The following is a 25,313-nucleotide window of genomic DNA, read 5'->3' as shown; positions in this document are numbered from 1 at the left end:
CCAATCTATAATTAAATTATAAACAAATTTTGCTGCCCAAAATAACTTCATATTTCATTGTGCATTTTATTGTGGAAAAAAACCGTAAAAGAAAATATTTTAAACAGCTCGTCAATGCTTTTAAAATTGAAAAACAATAAATAGGTGCTGTTTATGTTTTTCAGAGTTGCAGTCTGCTTTAGCAATAAAAAAAAAATTTCTCCCGACTATTTAAAAAGTTACAGTTAATTCATCAGGGACCAGTTGACAACACTGTGTGGACCACAAGAGACTACAGATGCCTACATGTGTGGATACATTATGCCTAAAAAGACTTAATAGCCCAATATTAATAAAAAATTTAATTTTGATATCTTGTATTAGTAAACTGTGAGAGACGTGATGTGGGTGACTTAACTCAATGATTTTCTTAACCATGACAAAATCGCAATGCTAGCACCGTCTTGGCTGCACAAACGCTGTGTGCGATTTTCAGTTGTCAGGTCCCGTGCCTTGTGAAACTGCCTTGTAGTTTCTTGTACATTGGCTACATACCTGTCTTTATGTATTTGAAGTGTCAGCCACCTCATTAATCGATGTTATACAGCAGTCTCCGTAGTAATATTCAAGTGTATCGGTTGACTGAGTGTGCCACTCTGCAGGTGTGTCTGTTCAACACAGTGAAACAAACTCTGGCTACATCTATGACATCAGGGGGTGCTACAACTGCTTGCAGACAGTGTCCATTTATTTCTGTTTCATTATATTTATTTATTTATTTTGTTCATAGCATCACAAATCAAATGCCATGGACTCGGCTGGACTTGGAAAAAAAAATCCAGAGTCCCAAAGGCTCGAGTCCGAGGCAGGTCAGAGTAAAAATGCATCCGAGTCCGTGACAATTCAAATTGGACTCGTGACTCGAGTCTGAGTCTGAACTGGAGTACCCCAACTCTATTAACAGGAATACAAGATGCGCATCAAAAAAATAAAGTGACTGAATAATTCATTCATAACTGGACAAACCAGCGGACTAATCATCATATCTGAATTGTTGCCCTGATCATTCTGAAATATTGGTGTATTAAAAATCCAAAGCCTTCATAGAGTTTGCAGAACAAATAAAGTTAAACACAAACTTGCACTTTTTCCCAAAGAGCAGGTTTATTGATATTTTTAAAGAATATCTTATAGATCCTCACCGCAAAGTCATGATGGAGGAACACACACACACACACATAGTGCTCCCAGAACTGTGTGACGCGCTGTCATTTCCAGTCATGAAACGAGTTATTAAAGTGTTTTGTCTGCACGTCCTAAACCACGAGTATTTTATTAATAAGAGTCTGTATTTTGTTTTTACATCTCTTAAGAAGTTATGGGAGAGAGACTTGAATTTAGTACTGGAAGATACAGAATGCATGAAGACATCGATCATCTTCTTTCAGCTCTTTGTTGAAAATGCATTTTTGCATTATTTTGGGCATTTGCGCTGACTGACAGGACAACATAGAGTGCATGACGTCATTGCCGTGGTAACCAGACACATTTCAGCTGATTTGCTGAAGACTAGAATTAATGTATCTTCAAATCGACGTGTGACGCAACAAAATAGATTTTCTTCTCTGCAAATGATTTCAGAGACAATAGCGAGAAGGACAATGAGGAGATTTAATTTAAGAAGAAAAAAAAATCAATGACCCTACCAAAAACCAGTACTGTCCTGTGTAATAAACCGGGATGTCTGGTCACCCAATCTATAATTAAATTATAAACAAATTTTGCTGCCCAAAATAACTTCATATTTCATTGTGCATTTTATTGTGTCACACAGTCACTACAGTTTCCCCAGAAGTGACGATTTTGTTCTTTTGAACGCAGTGGATGGAAAAGCGGCTTTATCCGCACATTGTTTTTTGCGATATTCTGATTTTTCGCATAAATTAAATTCGCAATTTGAATGGAAACATAGCTTATGTCTTACTTTACTAGTCAGGGCCTCGTTCCTCAATAACAACTGATCTTACATGACATGCAAGGACACACTTTTAGTGCGACTTTAGGGTTGCTGTCTGTCTGTAAAGTGCTGAAATGTATCAGTATAGTGACGCTCATCATTATAACTTCATTATCATTATGTGTAACTTTATAAGTACTTGTAATCTACCTCACTGGGAAATATTTAAAGTTATTTTCTTAAACACTCAACCTAATTAACAACACAATTAAATATAGTTTTGTAAACATTTTGTGCAAAACGATCTATTACTTTTACACAATCACTGCATATAGAATGAACCGTTCAAAAACAAGCTACTTTTCATAACAGTAAAGATTTAATAACTTAATATATTTAACATATCTAATTTAGTAGTTCTCACAACAAGACAAACAATGCATTTGTGCCTCTAATCCTGTAAAAAAGAAAAAAAAAAAAAAAAAAGAAAACTTAAACACCAAACTGTATTTGTGGAAAGTGCCTTTTATTATAACAGTCACAAGTTTAGATGAGTTTGATTGTGCATTGATGAATGAAAACAGCTTTAGCAAGCTCTGCCTCTCTCCTCAGGACCTGATACGACGGGACATACTTTACTACAAAGGCCGCATTGACATGGACAGGTATGATGTGAGAGATGCTATTGACGGGCGAGATGATGACTTTAACGTCTGTGTGAAGAACGCATTTAAGTTGCACAACACAGACACAGATGAGATTCACATCTGTCTTGCCAAGAAACTGGAGGAGAAGATCCACTGGCTAAGAGCTTTTCACAAGGAACGCAAGATGGTGCAGGAGGATGAAAAAATTGGTGAGCTGCAAAAGTCTTTATTTTTTATGTTTATAATCTGAATTGTATTTTTTTACCTTCTGCAAAAGTCTTGCAATGTGTCCTGAATGGCAGTTGCTTTTTATCGCCCTCATATCTTCTGTTTGTTTTGTTGTTTTAAGGTTTTGAAATTTCTGAATATCAGAAACGACAAGCTGCCATGACCGTACGTAAAGTGACCAAACAGAAAGGTGAGGCAGCAAAGAGATACCAGGTGAATTCAAAAAATGTTCTTATCTTTCTTACATCGGTCTTGTCATTGTTTTAAAAAATAAGCTCATAATAGACATAATCAGATCTGTGGAGATGGATTTCTCTTTGGACGTCACCATTGTCAGTGTTGGAGAGTAACTAATTCAAACGAGTGACACTATATCCACATTATATCATGACCATAGCTCTACTCTTTGCAAAATAATCACAAGTCTTCTTTTTGTTGCCAGATCTTTAGTTTTATTACACTGCTCTGAAATACTTGGTTCTGATTGGTCAATCGTGGCATTCTGCTGTCAAATATTTCTGAGTAATGATCTGGGCACAAAGTGATATTTGAATGGTCATTCATGTTTTGCGAGTCATCTTTCCTACTTATGTTATGTGCTTCTGTTCTCTCGTATCACTCAATCTCTACATCTGTACAATAAAATAAACTCCATAAATAAATAAATGGATATGAATTGACATTACAACCCAAATTCCAAAAAAGTTGGGACAGTATGGGGAATGCTAATAAAAACAAAAAGGAGTGATTTGTAAATCCTATTCACACTGTGCTATATTGAAAGCACTACAAAAACAGATTATTTGATGATTTACTGTAATGAACTGGCCATGGAGATGGTGTTAGGATCCATATGCAGGAAGTTTATTAAGAACACAAGCAAACAATCCAAATCGGCAGGCAAATAGACGTAGTCGTTAAGCAGGCGGTAAAATCCAATATACCAAAAAGACAGTCCAACAAGGCAAACAAAACAAAGGGGTATCTAAAAGGCAGTAATTCCAGAAAAACAGGCAATGGTCATAACATGAAAACAATCATCAATAGCAATGGACAAAACGCTTGGTAAGGCAGGTTAACTGGCAATACTTATACTTATACTGGCAAAGTATAAGTGGAAGTGCATGGCTATTTATACAATGAAAACAGGAAGTGAGCAGAGAAGAAATGAGTGATGATCAGTATTCAAGAGAGGGCTCCCTCTGGTGGTTGGTAGGAGGGGTAACAACCTTGGATGTTACATTTACCTTGTGAATTTATTTATTTAGTTAGTTTTTGTGGAAAATATACACTCATTTCAAATCAGTGAAGTGTATACCACTGTGTAACATCACCATTTCTGCTAATATCACTTATTAAGCATTTGGACTCTGAGGACACATGTTGGTTAAGTTTAGAATGTGGAATTTTCCTCCATTTATCCATTATGCAGGTCTTCAGTTGCACAATTGTACGGGGTCTTCGTTACCATATGGTGTGCTTCATAATGCACCACACATTCTCAATTGGAGATGGTCAGGACTGCAGGCAGGCCAATCTAGCACCCACACTCTCTGCTTACACAGCCATGCACTTGTAATCTGGGCAGTATGTAGTTTGAAGTTGTCCTGCTGGAAAATGCAGGGACATCCCTGGAAAAGACTGTGCTGGATGGCAGTATGTGTTGCGCCAAAAGTTTTACAAATCTGTCTGCATTAATGGTGCCCTCACAGATGTGCGAGTTACCCATGCCATGAGCACTGACACGCCCTTGGCCCATACAGACACTGGCTTTTGGACCTGACACTGATAACAGCTTGGATGGCCCTTTCATTGAGCATTGGAAAGTTTTCTTCTCGTCGGTTCCCCTATTATGCGGTGTGCCCCAAGGGTCCATTTTAGGCCCTCTTCTCTTTTCACTTTATATGCTCCCCTGGGTGCCATTTTAAGAAATATAAGATCTCCTACCACTGCTATGCTGACGATACACAATTTTATCTACCAGCTAGAACTGACAGTAGTTATCATTTGGACATGCTTTGCAACTGTTTTGAGGAGATCAAATGTTGCATGGCTAATAATTTTTTGCAATTAAATGAAAGCAAAAGCGAAATTCTGATTTTAGGCCCCTCCAGGTCTCCATCTGTTTTTAATTTAGGTTCCCTATCTGTCACTCACTCGACGTTGTGTCGATGTAGTGACACTAGGGTCACTCTTGGGAGCCCGAGACATCTCTGCTCTTTGATAAAAGGCGAATGAAAATTGGCGAGTGGTATTTGCATGCCACTCCCCTGGACATACGGGTATAAAAGGAGCTGGTATGCAACGACTCATTCAGATTTTCTCTTCGGAGCCGAACGGTCATGCTCACCGAGCTGAATTTCTACTGTTCATTCACCTCTGCTGGATCTGACGGCGCATTTCAACGACTTCTCCCTCCTCTGCACTGGTGCACTGCAGAGAACGCCCCTGGGCACTTTGGCAGAAAAAAAGAGAGTATATTTTCTGAAAGAGCTTTTTCCTCTAAAAGAGTACATTTCTCTAAAAGAGCGGCACACACGGAACGTCTTTTTAAAGACACATCTTTTTAAAGATGCCTTTCCGATTGTGTGTTATTCCTGGTTGCGGTCGTTATCTCTCAACTTTGGATGGTCATGATCGCTGTCTTTCGTGTCTGGGTCCGATCCAAACAGAGGCAGCGTTTGTGGATGGTTCATATTCTCACTGCGAGAACATGACCATGGCAATGTTGCGGTAGTGGCTCCCCGTTTCGGTCCTTCTACCTACGGGTATGAGGCCAGCGTGGCTAGCACTGGGGGTGTTTTGGGGACCCCAATGGGATCGCCTCTGCCGGGTATCCCCCCGTGGACCTCCCAGTCCCCAGCACGCTCATCTGCCATAGTCGGGCTTCTGGAGGAGTCTGCCGGCTCGTCTCACAGCGAGTCTGGCCTCTTGTTCGGAGCCCGTGAAGATGATGAGCTCTCGAGCGTAGTATCAGAGAGCAGGCTTGTCCAGTCGGACGCAGAAGCCTCAGCTGGGCTCCCCCCCTTGGGGACGATTGCCCAGTCACAGGCTGATGCTGAAATGATGGACATGCTTTCCTGGGCAGCTGTGAGTGTCGAGTTAGAGTGGAACCCTCTGCTCTCCCCTGAACCCTTGCAGTTTGATGATTGGTTCCTGGGCTTGCAGCGCCGCTCAAAGCAGCCACAGGCCACTCCAGTGCCTTTCTTCCTGGAAGTGCACGAGGAGCTGACGAAATGTGGGAGGCACCTTTTACTGCCTGGCCTCGATTCCGCAGTTCCCTGCCCTCACTACCCTCGATGGCAGGACGGCCAGGGGCTATACGGTGATTCCCCCGGTGGATAAGGCACCCGTGGTGCACCAATGCCCCCAGAGCGCCGCCACCTGGTGCGGATGCCCTAAGCTCCCGTCCAAGCCCTGTAGGTTCACGTTGTCCCTGATGTCTAAAGCCTACAACGGTGCTGGACAAGCCCCCTCTGCCCTGCACGCCATGGCTCTCCTGCAGGTCCACAAAGCCAAGGCATTGAAAGAAATGCATGAGGGTAGTTCCGCCCCAGATTTGATGCAGGAACTGTGCTCGGCGACCGACTTCACTCTCCAAGCAACGAAGGTCTCTCAGGCAGACGATTGCCACATTAGTGGTCCAGGAGCACCACCTTTGGCTCAACCTGGTTGAGATGGGTGAGGCCGACAAGACACGGTTTCTTGCTGCCCCCATTTCCCAGGCTGGCCTGTTCGGCGACACCGTCGAGGACTTTACCCAGCAGTTCTCGACGTTGAAGCAGCAGAAGGAGGCTATCCACACATCCTGCCCCGGCGCGGTTCAAGATCCCGCACCCCGTCTGCTCGTCACCAAGGGCATCCCCCTGCGGTGACTGCACAGGCTCTGCCGCAGCCCGCCCCTACGGCCCGGCCCAGGCGTGGAGCCCATCGCAGGAAGCAGATGCCACCCGTCTCACAGTCAGCTGCTAAGAGCCCACGGAGGTCGTCAAAGCGCCCCTGAGACGGGCGACCCAGGGACGACAAAACTCACTCACCTGGAGCTGGTAAGAAGACCACTCCATCCCCCGGTGGAGGGACGGGTGAAAAATCTTTTGTTGCCTTTTTGTTTGATTTCGCTGCATGCCCAAGTGGCTGCGGTACCCAACAGTTCAGCAAAAGAGCGGTTTCTTTTCACCCTGGGTCACATACCCGGTGTGCACGGTCGTCATCATGACTACTGTCCATGGGTTTTTCCTTGCAGGATTGGCGCTCCAGCGGTGGTCTTCCCTCCCCTGAGCTCCCAGCTGTGGCACACAGCCGCCCCCGATGTGGCAGTCTCCATGGGTTACAAGGACAGGCTTCTTCCTCCCCTGTCCCAGGCTGTTCCGGGGGTGGTCACAAGGAGCCAGGTAACTGCTTCGATGTCCCTAGACTCAGCACGGTCATGACGTGGTGTGGCACCTCGAGCTCCGCCCCGCCACGAGGCCCCACCTGCCGGTACGTCCAACGACATTGTCCCCTTGGTCCCCCTTATGCGGAACTTGGATGTGTGGCTTGCGCTTTCCAATCCGTCGCGATGGCTGATCCAGACTGTCTGACTTGGCTATGCAATTCAGGCCAGGTGCCTGCCCAGGTTCAGCGGTATCCACTTCACCTTGGTCAAGGACGAAAACGCTGCTAACTTGCGTGCAGAGATTGCTACCCTCGGACATCATGCTCCTCATGACAGCCCCCCCCCCACCCCCCCGGCGAATTCCCCTGAGGAAGGACCTTCTTTCTCAGGGACGGGGCACCATCTGGCAGCCGCAACCAGACCTCTGGAATATCTATGTCTGGCCCCTGGACGGGACATGGAAGACCTAAGCGGTCTACCACCTGTGGTGGTAGACACGATCACTCAGGCTAGGGCCCCCTCTACGAGGCGCCTGTATGCCTTTAAGTGGCATCTGTTCGCTAAGTGGTGTTCTTCCTGACAGGAAGACCCCCAGAGATGCGCAGTCGGATCAGTGCTTTCCTTCCTGCAGGAGAGGTTGGAAGGGGGCTGTCCCCTTCCACCTTGAAGGTGTACGTTGCCGCCATAGCAGCACACCACGACGCAGTCGACGGTAAGCCCTTAGGGAAGCACGACCTGATCATCAGGTTCCAAAGAGATGCCAGGAGACTGAATCCCTCCAGACCATGCCTCATTCCCTCGTGGGATCTCTCTGTAGTTCTTCAGGGTCTACAGAGAGCCTTTGCAGTCAGCCGAGCTTAAGGCACTCTCCTTGAAGACTGCCCTCCTGACTGCATTCACTTCCATCAAGAGGGTAGGAGTCCTGCAAGCGTTCTCTGTCAGCGAAACATGCCTGGAGTTCGGTCTGGGCTACTCTCACGTGATCCTGAGACCCTGACCGGGCTATGTGCCCAAGGTTCCCACAACCCCTTTTAGGGACCAGGTGGTGGACCTGCAAGTGCTGCCCCAGGAGGAGGCAGACCCAGCCCTGTCGTTGCTGTGTCCGGTGCGCGCTTTACACATCTATTTTGATCGCACGCAGAGCTTTAGGATCTCAGAAAGTGAGCAGCTCTTTGTCTGATTTGGTGCACAGCGGAAAGGAAGTGTTGTCTCCAAGCAGAGGATCGCCCACTGGCTCATTGATGCCATAACTATGGCATATCATGCCCAGGACATGCCTCCCCCGGTAGGGCTACGAGCCCATTCTACCAGGGGTGTAGCGGCCTCCTGGTCCCTGGCCAGGGGTGCCTCTCTAACAGACATTTGCAGAACAGCAGGGTGGGCAACACCCAACACCTTTGCAAGGTTCTACAACCTCCGGGTGGATCCGGTTTCATCCCAGGTAGTGGCACGCAATACAAGCGGATAAGCCCGGGATAGCCAGCCGGGTGTATCGCTTGCACATAGCGCCTTCCACCTCCTTTTGAGCTGAAGATGTGTGCCATTAATTCCCAGTAGTGTTCACAAACTTTGTTCCCTGGTTGACTTCCCCCGAGCCCTGTGGCAGTCGAGTTTTTGGAGAGACTCGCTGCCGGCCCAGTACACGTGCTAACTAAGAGTCCTGTTCTGGGGTAGGTGCTGTAAGGTTCCCTGTAAGGCTAACCCCATGTGATATATATCTTCTGCTAATTTGTTTTCCTGTTGGAAAACTGCATCCACTGCCCCAGTCTCCATGTTTGTAGTAACTCCTCCCCCGTTGGGTAGGATCTACCTTGAAGACTCTCCACATGGTCGGAAAGACCATGTGACGTATTCTTCCACTTAAATATCCCCCCCTCTCTTTGGGCGAGGTGTGGTCTCCACGGTGTCTTCCCCTTGGCAGGGACACCACTAGACCTGGCGGCCCAGTCGGATAATCCCCCTTCTTTTTTAGGGAGTGGAAAAAGAGAAGGGGAAAAGAGGCCACGACTGGGTTAGCCTGTCTCTATCTTTTGGGTAGTTGACTTTTCCCCAAAGGGCCGTTCGACACTCATAACTATGTTGGAGGAGGTTACGTGTCGACCTGGTGTGCTGGCTACGAGGCACACAGTGGTCTGCCCACCACACACCACCAGTTCACGTAACACAGTTCAGCCAGTTGTGGCGTTTCGTATAGGGACCCCCTAGTGTCACTACATCGACACAACGTCGAGTGAGTGACAGATAGGGAATGTCATGGTTACTTGTGTAACCTCTGTTCCTTGATGGAGGGAACGAGACATTGTGTCCCTCCTGCCACAACGCTGAACTACCCGCTGAAATGGCCAGACCTTGTCTCGGCTCCTCAGCATAAAACCTGAATGAGTGGTTGCATACAGCTCCTTTTATACCCATATGTCCGGGGGAGTGGCATGCAAATACCACTCGCCAATTTTCATTGGCCTTTTATCAAAGACCAGAGGTGTCTCGGGCTCCCAAGAGTGACACCTAGTGTCACTACATCGACACAACATCTCGTTCCCTCCATCAGGGAACGGAGGTTACACAAGTAACCATGACGTTCTCATTCTGCCAGTGTTCAACCTCATGTAAGAAATCTTGGGGTTACATTTGATTCGTCACAAAATTTTGAGAAACAAATCAGTACAGTTGTAAAGGGCAGTTTCTTTCATCTGAGATCAGTTGCAAATTAAAACAGAATCTACCCCTGAAAGATTGGAGACTGTAATCCACGCTCTCATAACATCACGCCTGGACTACTGTAATTGCCTATACTGTGGCCTGCCTCAAATTGCGATCTCTTGCCTGCAAATTGTCCAAAATGCTGCAGCAATACTTCTTATCAGAACAAAAAAGAGGGATCACATTTCTCCCATTTTAGCGACTTTACATTGCCTTCCTGTAAAGTTTAGAATAGATTTTAAAATTGCTGTTTTTGTGTACAAGGCTTTATCTGGTGTCGCTCCAAAATACATTAGTGAACTTCTGATTCCTTACTCTCCCCAAAGAGCACATAGGTCTAGTAATCAGCTTCTCTTAACTGTCCCACGTTGTCGATGTAAAACTAAGGGTGGTCGGGCCTTCTCTGCTGCAGCACATAAACTTTGGAACAGTCTGCCCGTAAATGTGAGGTTTGCTCCTTCACTAGCCAGTTTTAAATCAGCTCTTAAATCTTATTTGTTCTCTCTGGCTTTTGATTAAGATTAGTTTAAGGGTTTTATGTTGAAGTTTTCTGAGTGTATTTTATTTAATGTGTTTTTATTTTGTACACTGCATGTTTTCCTTTAATGCTTTCTTTTTATATGCTCAACGTTTTTTTGTACAGCACTTTGGCGCAACTCTGTTGCTTTTAAATGTGCTATAGAAATACATTTTGACTTGACTATTCCTCTTTGGCCCGGATAACACTACAGCTGTGTTTTTCAAAAGCTATTTGAAATATGGACTCGACAGACTAAAAAACACAGTTCAACTGTTCTACTTTCCATCTAAGATGAGACCGAGCCCAGAGAAGTCAGCAGTGCTTCTGGACAGTGTTAATGTATGGCTTGTCCTTTGCATAGTAAAGCCTTAACTTGCATCTGTAGATGCAGCAGCGAGTGGTGTAGACTAACAAAGGTTTAAAGTAATCCCAAGCACATGTTCATGATATCTATTACAGATGAATTATGTTTTTTAAGACAGTGACGTCTGAGGGATCGGAGATCGTGCACATTCAGAAGTGGTTTTCGGTCTTGCTCTCTACACACCCAGATTTGACCAGATTCCTTGAATCTTTTAACTATATTGTGCACTGTAGATGGTGAAATGCTCAAAATCCTTCCAATTTGTCTTTGGGAAACATTGTTTTCAAAGTGCTGGATTATTTGCTGAAGCATCTGTTGGCAAATTTGCGATCATCGACCCATTAATGCTCTTGAAGGACTAGGCTGTTTTTGGAGGCTCCTTATATACTGTACTATGACACGATTGCCTCACCTGTTTAACATCTCCTGTTTCACATCGCCTTGTTATTTCAACTCGTCAAATTATTATTAGTCCTAAATTGCCCTGTCCCAACTTTTTGGAGCGTGTTGCAATCATCTGATTTGAAATGAGTAATATATATATATATATATATATATATATATTAAATTCAGAAGGTTAAACATCAAATAATGTGTTTTAGTAATGCTTTCTATATAGAACAGGGTGAATGGAATTTACAAATCACTCCTTTTGTTTTTATTAGTATTTTTCATACTGTTCAGACCATTGAATGTCGAAATCACTGAAATCGAGTATTCCAGAAAGCCTTAATAATTGGTGATAAAGACTGGCTAATACTGCAGTTTTTATTTTTATTTTATTTACCAGTGCATCTCATCTTATTCCCTAGCTTCCTATGTTAAGAATCAGTATATCACAAATTTGGGCATTGGCATGGTTGTTGATCTACTAAACATTGGGTCACTCGTGTCTTAATTATCAGTGACACAATTACAAGGTCGCACATTCAAATGCAGCTAGTATTATTCAACAACATTGCTGTATTAAAGACACTATTGTGCATATTAGGGCATTTATTATGAAAGCTAATGTACATAAATTAACAAATAATTTACAAAGGAGTAGTGGTTGACCAATATGGGTTTTTTTAATGGCTGATGCCGATATCGATATCCAGAAAGCAATGTAGCTGATAGGCCGATACAATGCCGATATAGCACACAATTTAATATAGTCAATAAAATTGCTAAAAAATGAATAAATTCTTACCTAGCACTATATTGTCAGGAACTCCAATGGGCTGCCTCATTCCATTCGCCGGACGCGGCGAGAGTGTGCAACTCGATAGCATAGTCCCCAACAGAGCGGTTACCCTGAGTCAAACCGGACAGAATCCTAGAAGCTTCTTGTCCACGTACAGATCCTTCAAAAACTCAAAGAAGGTCAGCCGAAAACTCCTGGAACATCAAGCAGCAAGGGTGGCAACTCTCCCATACAGCAGTTTACCACTGGCCAGCCCTCCCGGTATGGAGCGTGATAACGAAGGCAACCTTAGCTGCCTCCGTGGAGTAAGTTGAGGGCTGCAGTGAGAAACAGAGTGAACACTGCGTGAGGAATGTGCGACAGGACCCTGCCTCACCTGGGTAAGGAGGTGGAGAATTGACTCAGCGCGTCCAGCGCTAGGGAGAACTGCTGGAGCTGGTGAAGAATCCTCAGCAGTGGAGTCAGAGTTAGGAGGCTGACGGAGTTCTTGAACCAATGATGTGAGTTCCGCTAGCTGAGAAGCCATCATTTCAATGGCGCGGTTGGAAGTGGAGATCTGGTCCTGCTGGCGACCCAGAAACACTCCCTGTTGAGCGAGCGCAGCCTGCAGGATCCATTCTGGCTTGTTTGTTCTGTCAGGAAGGATGAGACAAAAGATCCAAGTGCGGAGACAATGATCAGATTTATTTAACAAACACAGCTAGGCTGGTAAAGCTTCAATGGAACCCTGGCACCGACTGCAGTGTGAAAAAGGATGATGTGTTCGTAGGCTTGTGTGCATAGTGGTAGTGCAATGTAGATCCTCAAAGAATCCAGAGAGAGTACTATGTTCGTTAGCTTGTGTGCGTAGTGGTCATGTGCGGAGCAGTTCCGGTGCAGTGAGGTATCGCTGAGGGGAACTTGGGAGAAGCGTCAAAGAAGGCGAGGAAACAGGCAGGATGGTAACCACAATCCCGGCGCACACAGCGCAGACTGGTAACCAATACACAGAACATGATACAGGGTATACTAGGGCAAAGGGAGAGAGTGGCAAGTAACAGAACTCAAACAAACAATCGAGCGACAAACACAAAAAAGAGTGAGGTAGATATAGCCAGGGAACTAATGGCGATCAGGTGCCGCTCGCTCGCAGAAAGCTGGAATGATCAGTGTTACCATGGAAACAATCAAGGCTTCCATGGCAACACTGATTAAATGAGGTGTTTTCGTGACATATTTCAAAAGATGAAAGACAAACAGAGCTGATTTGCTTGGCAACATTTCCACAGAAGGGCAAAACAGCTCCAATGAGAGGTTGCGTGTCCATCGCGAGCTGCATTCATCCAATCATTGTTATCGACACTGCAAAAATGCAAATAAGAACGTTAACCCGGGGTTTATGAATGTACAGTGTGAAACATCGGAACATGAATACCCATGATAAATTATTAATCCAGGGTAAAGTTGAACGGTGTGACACATAAAACGGGATAACTCAGGATTCGGTTTACCCGTGGTTTAGAATAATTTCAAGTGTGAAAAGGCCTTATGAGACAAATAAGGAAATTTCTGATAATTCAAAAAGGACAAAAAATGTGTAATGTGTTTTTCTTGAGAGAATTTTAGGAAGTAGTTTGCTGGATGTAGTTAGATTTCAAAATCTGGATATTTTTTTAACTGTTTCCATCATATTATATATAATATTTATTTGGAATATTATTTAGTTATGTCATCCATGCAATAAATGTGATACTGAGGTTGTCACGTATTCCTTGTTGTTTGTATTGACTTGTGTTGAAATTCTGGTTTAGGTTCCTGTTTCCTGTTAGTTTTGTAGTCCTTTTGTAGTTTCTTTTCATGATTGGTTTTCCCCTGTTTGTTTCCCCAGGTGTTCCTCATTCCCTTGTTTTCCCTTGTGTATTTAAGCCCTTGTTTTCCCCTGGTTTTTTGTCAGTCTTCATCTGTATTATGCTGTGCTTTGTTCCCTGTGTTTTGTTTCATTATGTTCTGAGTTACCTGGTTTACTTTTGTTTTATTAAAAAAGGCTACATTTAGATCCTCATTCCTCTCCTGTCTCGTCACAGAAAGACTGACCAAGAAATTGATCTAGCGGCCGTCAGGATTCTACTCCTTGAGCAAGGGGACTGTCCAGTTGAGGATCATGCCCGTTTTTAGAGCTGGCAAATGTAGTGCACTATCAGACCGCTCTCTGGTGGTTTTCTTCTGGGTCGGTCTGAATAGTGCCTCCGGCTGATCCTCACTGGACACTCGGCGATTATGTGGGGAATGCTCTGGAACTTAGCGGTTCCCCTTATACAGTGGATTATGGTGGGAACCCCGGGCCAAAACCTGCATCCCCGGCCCCTGTCTCGAAGCCTTCCACGGCCCCTGTCTCCAAGTTGTATGATCTGCCACTGATGTCGGTGCGTAGGTCCATGAAGGCCCTACCTCAAAAATTGTCTGCACCCACACCTGCCACAGTCAATGAGCCAGCGCCCAAGCCTGCCACAGTCAACGAGCCAACACCCACGTGCCACGGCCAACGAGTTGCCATCCTTGTCCGTCCCAGAGCCAGCATTGCCATCCTTGTCCGTCCCAGAGCCAGCGTTGCCAGCCTCGTCCGTCCCAGAGCCAGCGTTGCCAGCCTCGTCCGTCCCAGAGCCAGCGTTGCCAGCCTCATCCGTCCCAGAGCCAGCGTTGCCAGCCTCATCCGTCCCAGAGCCAGCATTTCCAGCCTCGTCCGTCCCAGAGCCAACATTGCCAGCCTCGCCCGTCCCAGAGCCAGCGTTGCCAACTTCAGCCATTCAGAAGAGGAGGAAGAGAAGAAAAGTTTCTGTTCCCAAGTCTCCGCCCATGTCTACGACCACGGAGGTCGTTCCCGAGTCTCCGCCCATGCCCACGACCACGGAGGTCATTCCCGAGTCTCCGCCCATGCCCACGACCACGGTGGTCGTTCCCGAGTCTCCGCCCATGCCCACGACCACGGCGGTTGTTCCCGAGTCTCCGCCCATGCCCACGACCACGGAGGTCATTCCTGAGTCTCCGCCCATGCCCACGACCACGGAGGTCGTTCCCGAGTCTCATCCCATGTTCACGACCACGGAGGTCATTCCCGAGTCTCATCCCATGTTCGCAACCATGGAGCCCATTTCCCATTCATCCAGAACTCTTTGTCTCGAGCCTTCCACGGCTCCTCCTTCCACGGCTTCGCCCCTCGAGCCTCCCACGTCTCCGTCTTCCACGGCTCCACCCCCAGAGTCTTCCACGGCTCCGCCCCAGAGACTATTTCCTCAGTGGCTCTGCCCCCAGAGATTATTCCTCCTGTGGCTCTACCCCCAGAGACTATTCCTACAGCGGCTCTGCTGCCTGACCCTGTCCTGCGGCCGCCTCACAGGCCTCCCGACCCTGTCGTTCCCGAGTCTCTGCCCATGCCCACGACTACAGAGGTCATTCCCGAGTCTCTGCCCATGCCCACGACTACAGAGGTCATTCCCAAGTCTCATCCCATGTTAGCAACCATGTAGGCCATTTCCCATTCATCCAGGACTCTTTGTCTCGAGCCTCCAACGGCTCCGCCTTCCACGGCTTGGACCCCAGAGCCTCCCATGGCTACGTCTTCCACGGCTCTACCCCCAGAGTCTATTTCCCCAGAGGCTCCGCCCCAGAGACTATTTCCCCAGAGACTCTGGGGACTCTGGACTATTCTTCCTGCGGCTCTGCCCGCTCTCCCAGAGACTATTCCTACAGCGGCTCTGCCACCTGACCCTGTCTCTGCCCTGCAGCCGCCTCCCAAGATTCCTGACCCTGTCTTGGCCCTGCGGCCACCTCCCAGGACTCCTGACCCAGTCTCCACCTTGAGGTCATCTCCTTGGTCTCCTGGCTGCCCGCCTGATCTGCTCTGGTCTCCTGGCCGTCCGCCTGATCTGCTGTGGTCTCCCTGGTCTCCTGGCTGTCCGTCTGATCTGCTCTGGTCTCCTGGACACCTGCCTGATCTGCTCTGGTCTACTTGGTCCTCCAAGCCTGCAGCATCGCCCTGGCTCTCCATCCCTCCGGCTCCGCCTTGGTTTCAAGCCACCCTGACTTTGCCTTGTTCCTTTGCTCCCATTGTGCCCCCCAGAACTACCTGTTTTTTCCCCCACACCCCATGGACAATTTGTTTTGTTTTTTGTTTGTCTTAAAAGGGGGGCTCTGTCACATATTCCTTGTTGTTTGTATTGACTTATGTTTAAATTCTGGTTTAGGTTCCTGTTTCCTGTTAGTTTTGTAGTCCTTTTGTAGTTTCTTTTCATGATTGGTTTCCCCCTGATTGTTTCCCCAGGTGTTCCTCATTCCCTTGTTTTCCCTTGTGTATTTAAGCTCTTGTTTTCCACTTGTTTTTTGTCAGTCTTCATCTGTATTATGCTGTGCTTTGTTAGCTGTGTTTTGTTTCATTATGTTCTGAGTTACCTGGTTTACTTTTATTTTATTAAAAAAGGCTGCATTTAGATCCTCATTCCTCTCCTGTCTCGTCGCAGAGGTATTCATTATTACATTTTAAATGGGAGAGAATTTTTAAACTCAAAATTGCCCCAAAACAGTTGTACATGACCTTGGGGACAAGCACTTTTATGGTACTTGGAATTTTAAATAATTTATTTAAAAATACATTTTTCATAATTCATGGCTCAAATCTTTTATTATTTTTATTTTTTTTATCCCCTTTTCTCCCAATTTGGAATGCCCAATTCCCACTACTTAGTAGGTCCTCATGGTGGCACGGTCACTCACCTCAGTCCGGGTGGCGGAGGACAAGTCTCAGTTGCCTCCGCTTCTGAGACAGTCAATCCGTGCATCTTATCACATGGCTCGCTGTGCGTGACACCGCAGAGACTCCTCATGTGGAGGCTCATGCTACTCCCCATGATCAACGCACAACTTACCACGCGCCCCATTGAGAGTGAGATCCCCTAATTACGACCACGAGGAGGTTACCCCATGTGACTCTACCCTCCCTAGCAACTGGGCCAATTTGGTTGCTTAGGAGACCTGGCTGGAGTCACTCAGCACACCCTGGATTCAAACTCGCGACTCCAGGGGTGGTAGTCAGCGTCAATACTCGCTGAGCTACCCAGGCCCCCAAATCTTATAATATTTAAGTATGCAAATAAATTGTGCCTAAACGGTATTTAAGGTGTATGCTTTCTGCAAAGGCTGGGGACAGAAATGTGGTGCATGTGTGTTCCTGTTGATGCTTCCACCATTCACCTTTCAGCTTATTACTGATGGAGAGAAGTTTCTTAAAGTGCAAGTCATGCTAAGTTGATGAATGCATTTGTGTGTGTAGCACTGTATCAAGTTCTGTTCTTTTGTTGTTTTGTTTGTACAACTGGTAATGTTAATCCTGTTCAGTTGCAGTAATGTTAGTATGTTAAAGTTGTAGCCCATGTCTTAGTTGCTGTTGTGGTCTTTGGAATGGATAACAAAGACAGCAAGAGTAACAAATAGCTTTTTTTCTAGATGATCTTAAAAACATTTATTATAATTATTATTATTAGTAGTAGTATATTTATTATTATTATTATGAGTCCTGCAATGATGATCACATGTGCCATGCATAACAAAAAATGTTTTCCTGAAATCTCATATGCATCCAATGTTTCTAGGGTAAAGTAATGTTTTGACAGAAGTTCATGTTAAGGCACGTATAACTTTAAATTGGGTGGATGCACTTTCTCCATCATGTGCAGGGGGATTAGGAAACATTGCAGGTTCTTAAGCATGAGTTTCTATTTCGTTCGTGTGTTCAAATAAGTGATGATCGGGCACTATAATGTGTTATTTTGAATGGTATGATGAGTGCTCGTAGCTGTTATCAGTTGCATTGAGTGACAGCTGTAATGTTCTTTCGTGCACACAGATGCACACTCTACTCGCTCCTTTCCAGTCGAATTGCAAAGAAATATGAAGACACGTGTCACCACTTAAGATATACATCAACAGATGTGCGGATGAAATCTTGGTTTATTAAAATAAAAACATACAAAAGGGTGGAGTCGAACCCACAGCCTTTTTCATCAATGACAATAACACTACCACTAATCATCCAGTCAGCTCTTAATAGTAGAGCCGATTGATATATTTTACCATGAGTTAATATCTCACAACAGACAGTAGCAGGTTTAGAGATGAAGTTATTACTTTAATTATGTGAAATATTTATTTGAGCCCTTGAATTTGTCATCAGGAATGATCATTTATCAAAACAGACCATTTCAAAAATATTTTACTCTGCATAACCTAATTAATATTTGTGAGTTTTCGGCACTTCACATCACTTTGTGAGAGTGGTGAAAGCAACAACAGAATGCACATCCGCGTGGACCTTGACATGAGAGGATTACCTTCTAGACATGACCCAGAAATGTGGACATTTCTGTAGAATGACCCAGCATGTAATGCAGCTAACATTAACTGCTAGTGAACTGCTTCAGCGGGCTGCTAGATATTTCAAAACTTACACAGACTTGATCTGCTCTGTTGTCCAATAGGACATAAAAGGGAAATGACAGAGCAGTTCTGTCAATAAAATGCAATTAATTTTACAATATGGAACCTCCCTGATTCCTTATTTTATTCATGCTAAATTTATCAGCGTTGCACACAGTGAATGCATCATAAGTCAAAAGTGCCTAAATGCATAATTAAACAACAATGAAAAAACATACAACTTTTATGCATGTTGATTTTTAAAAAAAAATTGAAGTTAAAATGCGTGAGTGATGTAAAGATTTTATATTAAGCAATTGCTGTATGTTTTTGTGTCTTGTTTATGGGAAAATAATGTAAATGGTTCTTAGTCAGCACACTGTATATTGTATATGTTGGTTAAAACTTCCTTGTCGTATTTACACTCTGTGGTGAAATTCCCAATGCTTCACTGACAAACACAAACGGTGAAGTATGTGTCAGATCAAAGCAGCACACACACAGAAGATCGTGGAACCCAATCACAGGAATTTTATTTAACAGATGAATGAGATACAGAAGATGAGGTCAGAACAGGAATATAATAGACTTAACATGAATACAAGGGTTCAGATGATGATGAAGATAGCATCACTCAGTAGCGTGCAGGGCAAAGGATGATGAAGATCCAACGAAGTTTACAAATGTGGATAACTATGTAAACTAGATAATATACTCAACTTGAAGAGAGCTGAGAAGTCAGTGTGTCCTTGAGGGAGAACAGATGCTGACTGAGTGATTGTGGTGAGTTTTTATGCAGTCCTTGATTGCAGGTGAGATGAGTGACAGATGTGCATGATTTGTACTCTGGTGAGAGTGAACGGAGTGTGGATTGAGAGGGAGAGTCCAGTGAAGATGTGACAGTATGCTCTTGAATTTGCAGATTCACTGATATATATCATCTTGAGAAAGAGGGCCATTTTATATGGACATGGTATGAAAATGAAAAGGTATATCTTTTAGCATTTTAGGTTGAATTAGCTTTTTTTACAAGATGCCATGGCAAAGACTTCAAAACTATATATGACTTTATGCCACTATAACAAAACAATAAGGCCCCTTTATAAGAAAAATAAAGAATACTTGGACTTTATTATACGTGAATATTTAAGATATTCAGATTTTTTAAATAAACTGAAGCAAATGGATGCCAACTTAATTTAATTGCCTATTAATTGATAGTGATTTAGCTTGCAGCATAGATGGGAAAAATATGTTTAATAGCTTATAATCATAGTATGAATGAATGTAGCATGTCTGCTTTAATTTTGTCTTTATCTGGACATGTACACATTATCCCTAACATAGAATTACCATGGTAAATTAGGCCAAAATACCAGTTACCACAGTTATTGTTATGATAATAAAACTATGATAACTTGGTATTAACCATCACTCTCATAATAAAAATATTAATAAAACTGTGAGACGCTTTCAGAATTTTTCTGTCATTTTGTTTAAAGGGGAGTCCTTATTATTTATGATGATTTTAGAGTACCATGATCAATTGTATGGTTGCCATGGTAAATTTGTGTACAGGATGTCCTGTCTGCTGTAAAGCATGACTCATTATAGCTGTGCACTGATTATTTTGCTTTTAGCACTGACAGTGTTTTTCTTATTGTCTATATTTTTGTTGTTTCTCAAACATCTCCTGTGTTTGTGTTGAGCAGGTGTGAGTCAGAGCAGGTGTGTATCTCCATCTTACCTATCATCGCCGCATGACCCCTTGATTCACGGACACTACATGCTCTCTGATGAAACACCACAGTCAGATGTTGAATTCCAGCTCACCAAATCAGGACAGTCTCCATTCTGGCACAACTTTAATAACATAACATCATTTAAAAATGGCAAAAAGTAGTTCACTTTGTGTCTGAATACTTCTAGCACTGGAATGACTGAATTTATCAACAGGAAAACCAATTAAAAAAACATAACCTTCCAAGCAGAATTGACAGACTAACTGACAATCATGATTCAGGTCCATATTTGTACTGTATCATTTGCTGTTACTGTATATCGACTTTTATTTTGCCTTGGGGAATCTGAAGGCAATATTCAGCAGAACTGACCAACAAAAGGTGCTCGATGGCTTGCTGTGAAAATGGATCTCAAATGTTCTGTAAAGGTCAGTATGATCAAAGAATATTAATTCACACTGTAGTGTCTACAGGCTGATCATGAAGATCATTTGCTTGAGGAGATTCACGTGTCACTTCAAAAGTGTGGCATACACCGCATTATAAATGCAGGACAAGAATTGTGAGCTATACACACTTTTAACTTCCAAATCTTCCAAACAGTGTATCGCTTTCTAGTGATTAAGTCAACTGGGGGAAAGCAAAGTTTGCTAATATGATTATTAGTCTTAGTTAAGATTAACACGTATTAGTTAACATTCCAGCATTGTAGACGTCACAATTTTGTATCATGTTCTACTCAAAGTTTGACATTGCCTGAACTCATTTCATATGGTGAATATAGATGTTTGTATGACTGTTGAAGTAGTTTTTTTTAATTTGCCTCCAGAGGGGTTTATTTTCAACTGTATTATCTTATTCATCTGTAATAAGCACAGTGAAACCATTCATATGATTTTTATTTGTTTGCTTTTTTATAATATATAATAGCTACTCTAAATACTATTTATTATTGTAGTTAATAGCAAATATTGAGCTAAATTTTTTTTTTGTACATGCAGTAATTTACAGAAGTCTGAGGTCACCCAAGAAAAAAAATATTTCTAAACTATTTATCTAATCAATTTTATAACATCAGCTAAATACAAGTCAACATTAAGACAATAAAAGGTCATATCATTTGTTTTCTAAAAATGTCTGGGTATTTTATAAGATGTTATGGTTTCTTTGTCAAATGTCAATGCTGTAACCATTATCACATGGCCTAAGTCTTTTGCAGAGATTACATTACTCATGTAATAATGGACCCTGAAGAACAGCTGTTGATGGACTCATGTATAGAAATGACAGTAAATAAATGAGAAAAACAGGACAACAAAATCAACAGAAAACTGTAATAACTGTGAACAGTCAAATCAGCTGTCTGGTAGTGCCAATGAGGCTAAAGGGAAGATGCGTTATTGCAGAAGTCACATCCTGCCTCCCAAATAAAGTACTGTCAGAGTATGTACTATATTTGATGAAGAATGTATTTCTCAGCCGGTAAGAAAATTTATCTTTAGGTATGCATGCGAGTAGTATGAATAGATTTCGGACACACGTCATCTGGGGACATGGGCATTGACCCGTGACCTGAATATATGACGTAATCACAATAACCGCAAAAATAATCAACTCTGGTTTTGTTTAAAAAGCACCATTTAAGCACAAGGAACAACTTTCTCAGTATGCAAAGCACTTACAGTTTAAAAGAGCTCATGGTTCATTTTCAAAGTGACGTCTACCCAGCTCCCGAGGGATTATGGTTTCGTAAAGTGCCCAGTCGATCCGCACTTCAGAATCTCGCCAGAAATAGTCAGTCATCTGGGTATTTCTCGCTTACTGCTTCATTAATACTGTGGATTCGGACATACTACTCCATTGGCATACTGTTTTTGGCATACACTATATAGTAGTATGTCTGTGAATGGAGCTATCCAGGGCATTTCAAAGGTGTACTATGGAGGTCAAAGTTCATCTGCATCCTTTTAGTTAGTTGTGAGAGCAGTATTGTCTTGTTGGAGGGTCTCGGACAGATTGCTTCAACATCACAGAGTCATTCACATTTATCCATTTGGCTTTTATCCAGAGCAACATTCAAGGTCACATTTGACCATTGTGTATGTTCCCTGAGATCGAACCAACAGCACTGGCACCACTAGCGTGATGCAGTTGTGCAACAAAAACATAAAAGACTGCGCTGTCATAGAGACAGGCATTGTTTCAATAGCAGTTCATGTAGCAGATATAAAAGAATCTATCAATAATCATGTTTCAATCCAAGTTAAGAATAAAATGTATACAAATAAAAAATAAAATAAAAATATTGCAAAAACAATTAGCAAATAAAGCAGTTTACGTTATGTGTTCAAGAGAACAAAATCGTCACTTCCGGGGCACAAAATGGATGTTGAAGCCACTGTGGCTCTTCTGTTCAATGCAATCAATTACTGGCAGGTTAGAGCACACAGACAAATTGCTCTGACAAACTTTATGTTCGCTAGCTTCAGTGGTTAGGAGAAATGCCTTATATCTGGGAACCAAAGCGTGTCACACAGCTCTAGGAGGTAATAGTAGACTATCATTTTGATGACAGGCTTTGGCTCCGGTATTTCACAATAACCAGAAAAATATTTGAGGTGATGTGTGATGATATTGGTCTACTATATCCTAAAATTCACATAAAAGCATGTTGATGTGAGCCCAGCTAATGTGATCAGGTTCTGCTGTAGTGTGCTCACTTGAGGACTATCAGGACACTGAGACATATCATTCAGTCGATCTGGGAATACCAGTAGATGATTTGGCTGTGTAGAGCATGCTGGTGGTCTTTTACTTTTGGTAACATTTGTGTGATTGGTAAGCTTTGGTGTCTTACTACACAAACTGCAGTGCTGGTCAAAGAGGCTCAAATGTTTATCAGAATGTTTTATTATTATTATTATTCATACTTAACCTATAACAGTTGTGTTGTACTTTGGAAGTACCCATCACCTTCACAAATTCTTATGTGGCTATCGATAATTTTATAAGATACATTCAGCACAATTTAAACACTGAAAAAAACATGGGATGTAAAGATTGTTTTGTGTGATATGGGCTGATATCTATAGATACTCCTAACCAGTAATGTGATTAACTCAGAACGATATAACCTATCAGTGTCCAGTAATAGTGCACATATTTCTTTATAATGTTACTTTTTATAACGAATTCAGTCATGCCAAAATGAATGAACATATTGTGTGGGCTGTAATAATTTGCTATGTTTTTAAATTGAGTGAAAATCCATGACCTCTATATTAATTCTGAATGACTTGCAGACTATAAATGACTACAGTCAAACAGGTCTGATTTAAATCACTGTATGAGATATTTTAGGCTACGTTTTGCTCAAAATGTTGTTCAGCATAAAACCTTAAATGTTCAGTATTACCTTGCAGCGTTTGACTAGTGTTTAAAACCTGCAACAAATGAAGTTTTCATTCAAATCCATCAAACAGTTTGCCAGAATTATGTCTTAGTTTTCACCATGTGAATGTATGTTTCACTGTGTGTAAATTAGCTGTTGAATAATGTGATGTTTGAGTTGGCTAATGCATTGTCACTTCATACTGTTGAATATCATGAACATAATGAGATGAAAGAATCAACAGAATGTTTGCTTTTATGTCATTTTTTGAACCAACGTGTTTTACGATTAGTATTGATTATTTGAAGATGCACATGTCTTTATTGGTGACTTGATTATCAGTACATCATTCAGATCAATGGAAACTGTTACACTTTTACATGTCATGGTCTCCCAACTTGCTGCTTCAATTTACAAAATCATCAGTCGTTAATGTGCAATAAACACAACACATCATGTCTACTGCCTCATTAAGCCATAAGGGATGTTATCATTGATGCTAATATGTGCTTATAATATTACTGTGCCTCTAAAATTACACATCAAAACCATTTCCTACATTAGACTGATGGATTCTCATGTAAAGTCCAAAAGAGAGCTAGATGTTAGATGTATGCTTTGGATATTGACTCTGAGTTTTTAGTTTTTAAGTTAATACCCTGACTTCAGCCTGCATTGAATCTTGAACTCTGAAAAGTAAAATGAATGTGTCATTTTGAATTTGCATGTGCAACTGCTTTTTCTTGTGAATTCATTGTATTTACATTCAGTATATATTAAGTAATAACAAATTCGATTTATTTGTTTAAAACAGCAGTCATTGTGTCTGTGTCACTTTCCTGCTGTAGAGGAAATATTGTTTATTTTGATGAGTTCTTCTTTCAACCCTAAAAAAACTGACTCTAATCTGTAAAACTGACAAACCCTTTGTACATGTAATCACATATTTCACTGTAATTGCATAGAACAAATAACAACCTTAAAGAGATGACAGCAGCTCATTTCTCCTGAAAAACAAAAAGAAATGTAGGTTATTAGGGGGCCATAATAGATAAGGGCCAATGGGGGGAATTTGGCCAGGACACCAGGGTTATACCCCTACTCTTTACGAGAAGTGCCCTGGGATTTAGGGTTAGGGTTAGGAAAATGTAAAATCCAAAGCCTATGTCCAATAAAGGGCCCAGGCCTGGTTGTGCACAGTCCTTCCCTCAACTGACCATTAAGAGCCCACCCGAGAGTGGGAAAGGGACACAAACAAAGCTCTTAATAAAATGTAATAAAAAGGGTAATTAAGGTTAGGTTTAGGGGCTAGTGTGGATATTACTCTAAAGGTAATTAAGGTTAGGGTTAGGGGTTGGTGTGGATGTGGTTGTAGTAAATAGAAATATATGATAATTTAGACCACATTCAAAAGAAAGAAGGAGAATATAGAAGAAAAGAAAAAAAATAATAATTGGGTTATGTTAGGATATAGGGATAGTAGGGTTTGGGTTAAGGTTGGGATGAAAACCACCATGCTCATGCCGGATTGCCATAACAGTGATAGAGGCACGAAAGCAAGCCCTATCCACCCATTTTCAAGGGTGCTCTTTCCGGTGGTGCCACCACCAAGTCTCTATGAGGTCAGCAAGTGCCCCAACCCGATTGGCCCTCCTATAAAGTACCATTTACATTTTAGAGACTCGGTGGCCACAACACACTACAAAGGCACTGCTGGGATTTGAACCCACGACCTCCTGTTTACTAAACAGGCACTTTAACCAACTGAGCCACAGCACCT

General features: G+C 42.8%; 1 protein-coding gene across 6 annotated transcripts in view; it reads left to right on the top strand.

The window, feature by feature from the left end:
- arhgef9b (Cdc42 guanine nucleotide exchange factor (GEF) 9b) overlaps window positions 1-23,991 on the top strand; it is a 105,986-nt gene extending 81,995 nt beyond the window's left edge. For 5 of the 6 annotated variants that reach the window (XM_051658407.1, XM_051658404.1, XM_051658403.1 and 2 more), the window contains 3 exons: window positions 2,549-2,792; window positions 2,933-3,001; window positions 20,113-23,991. In XM_051658407.1, the coding sequence (XP_051514367.1) occupies window positions 2,549-2,792; window positions 2,933-3,001; window positions 20,113-20,303 (504 nt within the window). In that variant the 3' untranslated portion in view covers window positions 20,304-23,991. Of the gene's footprint in view, window positions 1-2,548; window positions 2,793-2,932; window positions 3,025-20,112 lie in introns of all 6 variants that reach the window. The other variant, XM_051658406.1, reaches the window with a different exon arrangement.
- The last annotated feature ends 1,322 nt before the right edge of the window (window positions 23,992-25,313 follow it).

The sequence above is a fragment of the Myxocyprinus asiaticus genome, chromosome 27 (assembly GCF_019703515.2).
Source record: "Myxocyprinus asiaticus isolate MX2 ecotype Aquarium Trade chromosome 27, UBuf_Myxa_2, whole genome shotgun sequence".
Classification (NCBI taxonomy): Eukaryota; Metazoa; Chordata; class Actinopteri; order Cypriniformes; family Catostomidae; genus Myxocyprinus; species Myxocyprinus asiaticus.
The sequence above is the reverse complement of the archived record's forward strand: the minus strand, read 5'-3'. Positions and strand labels throughout refer to the sequence as shown.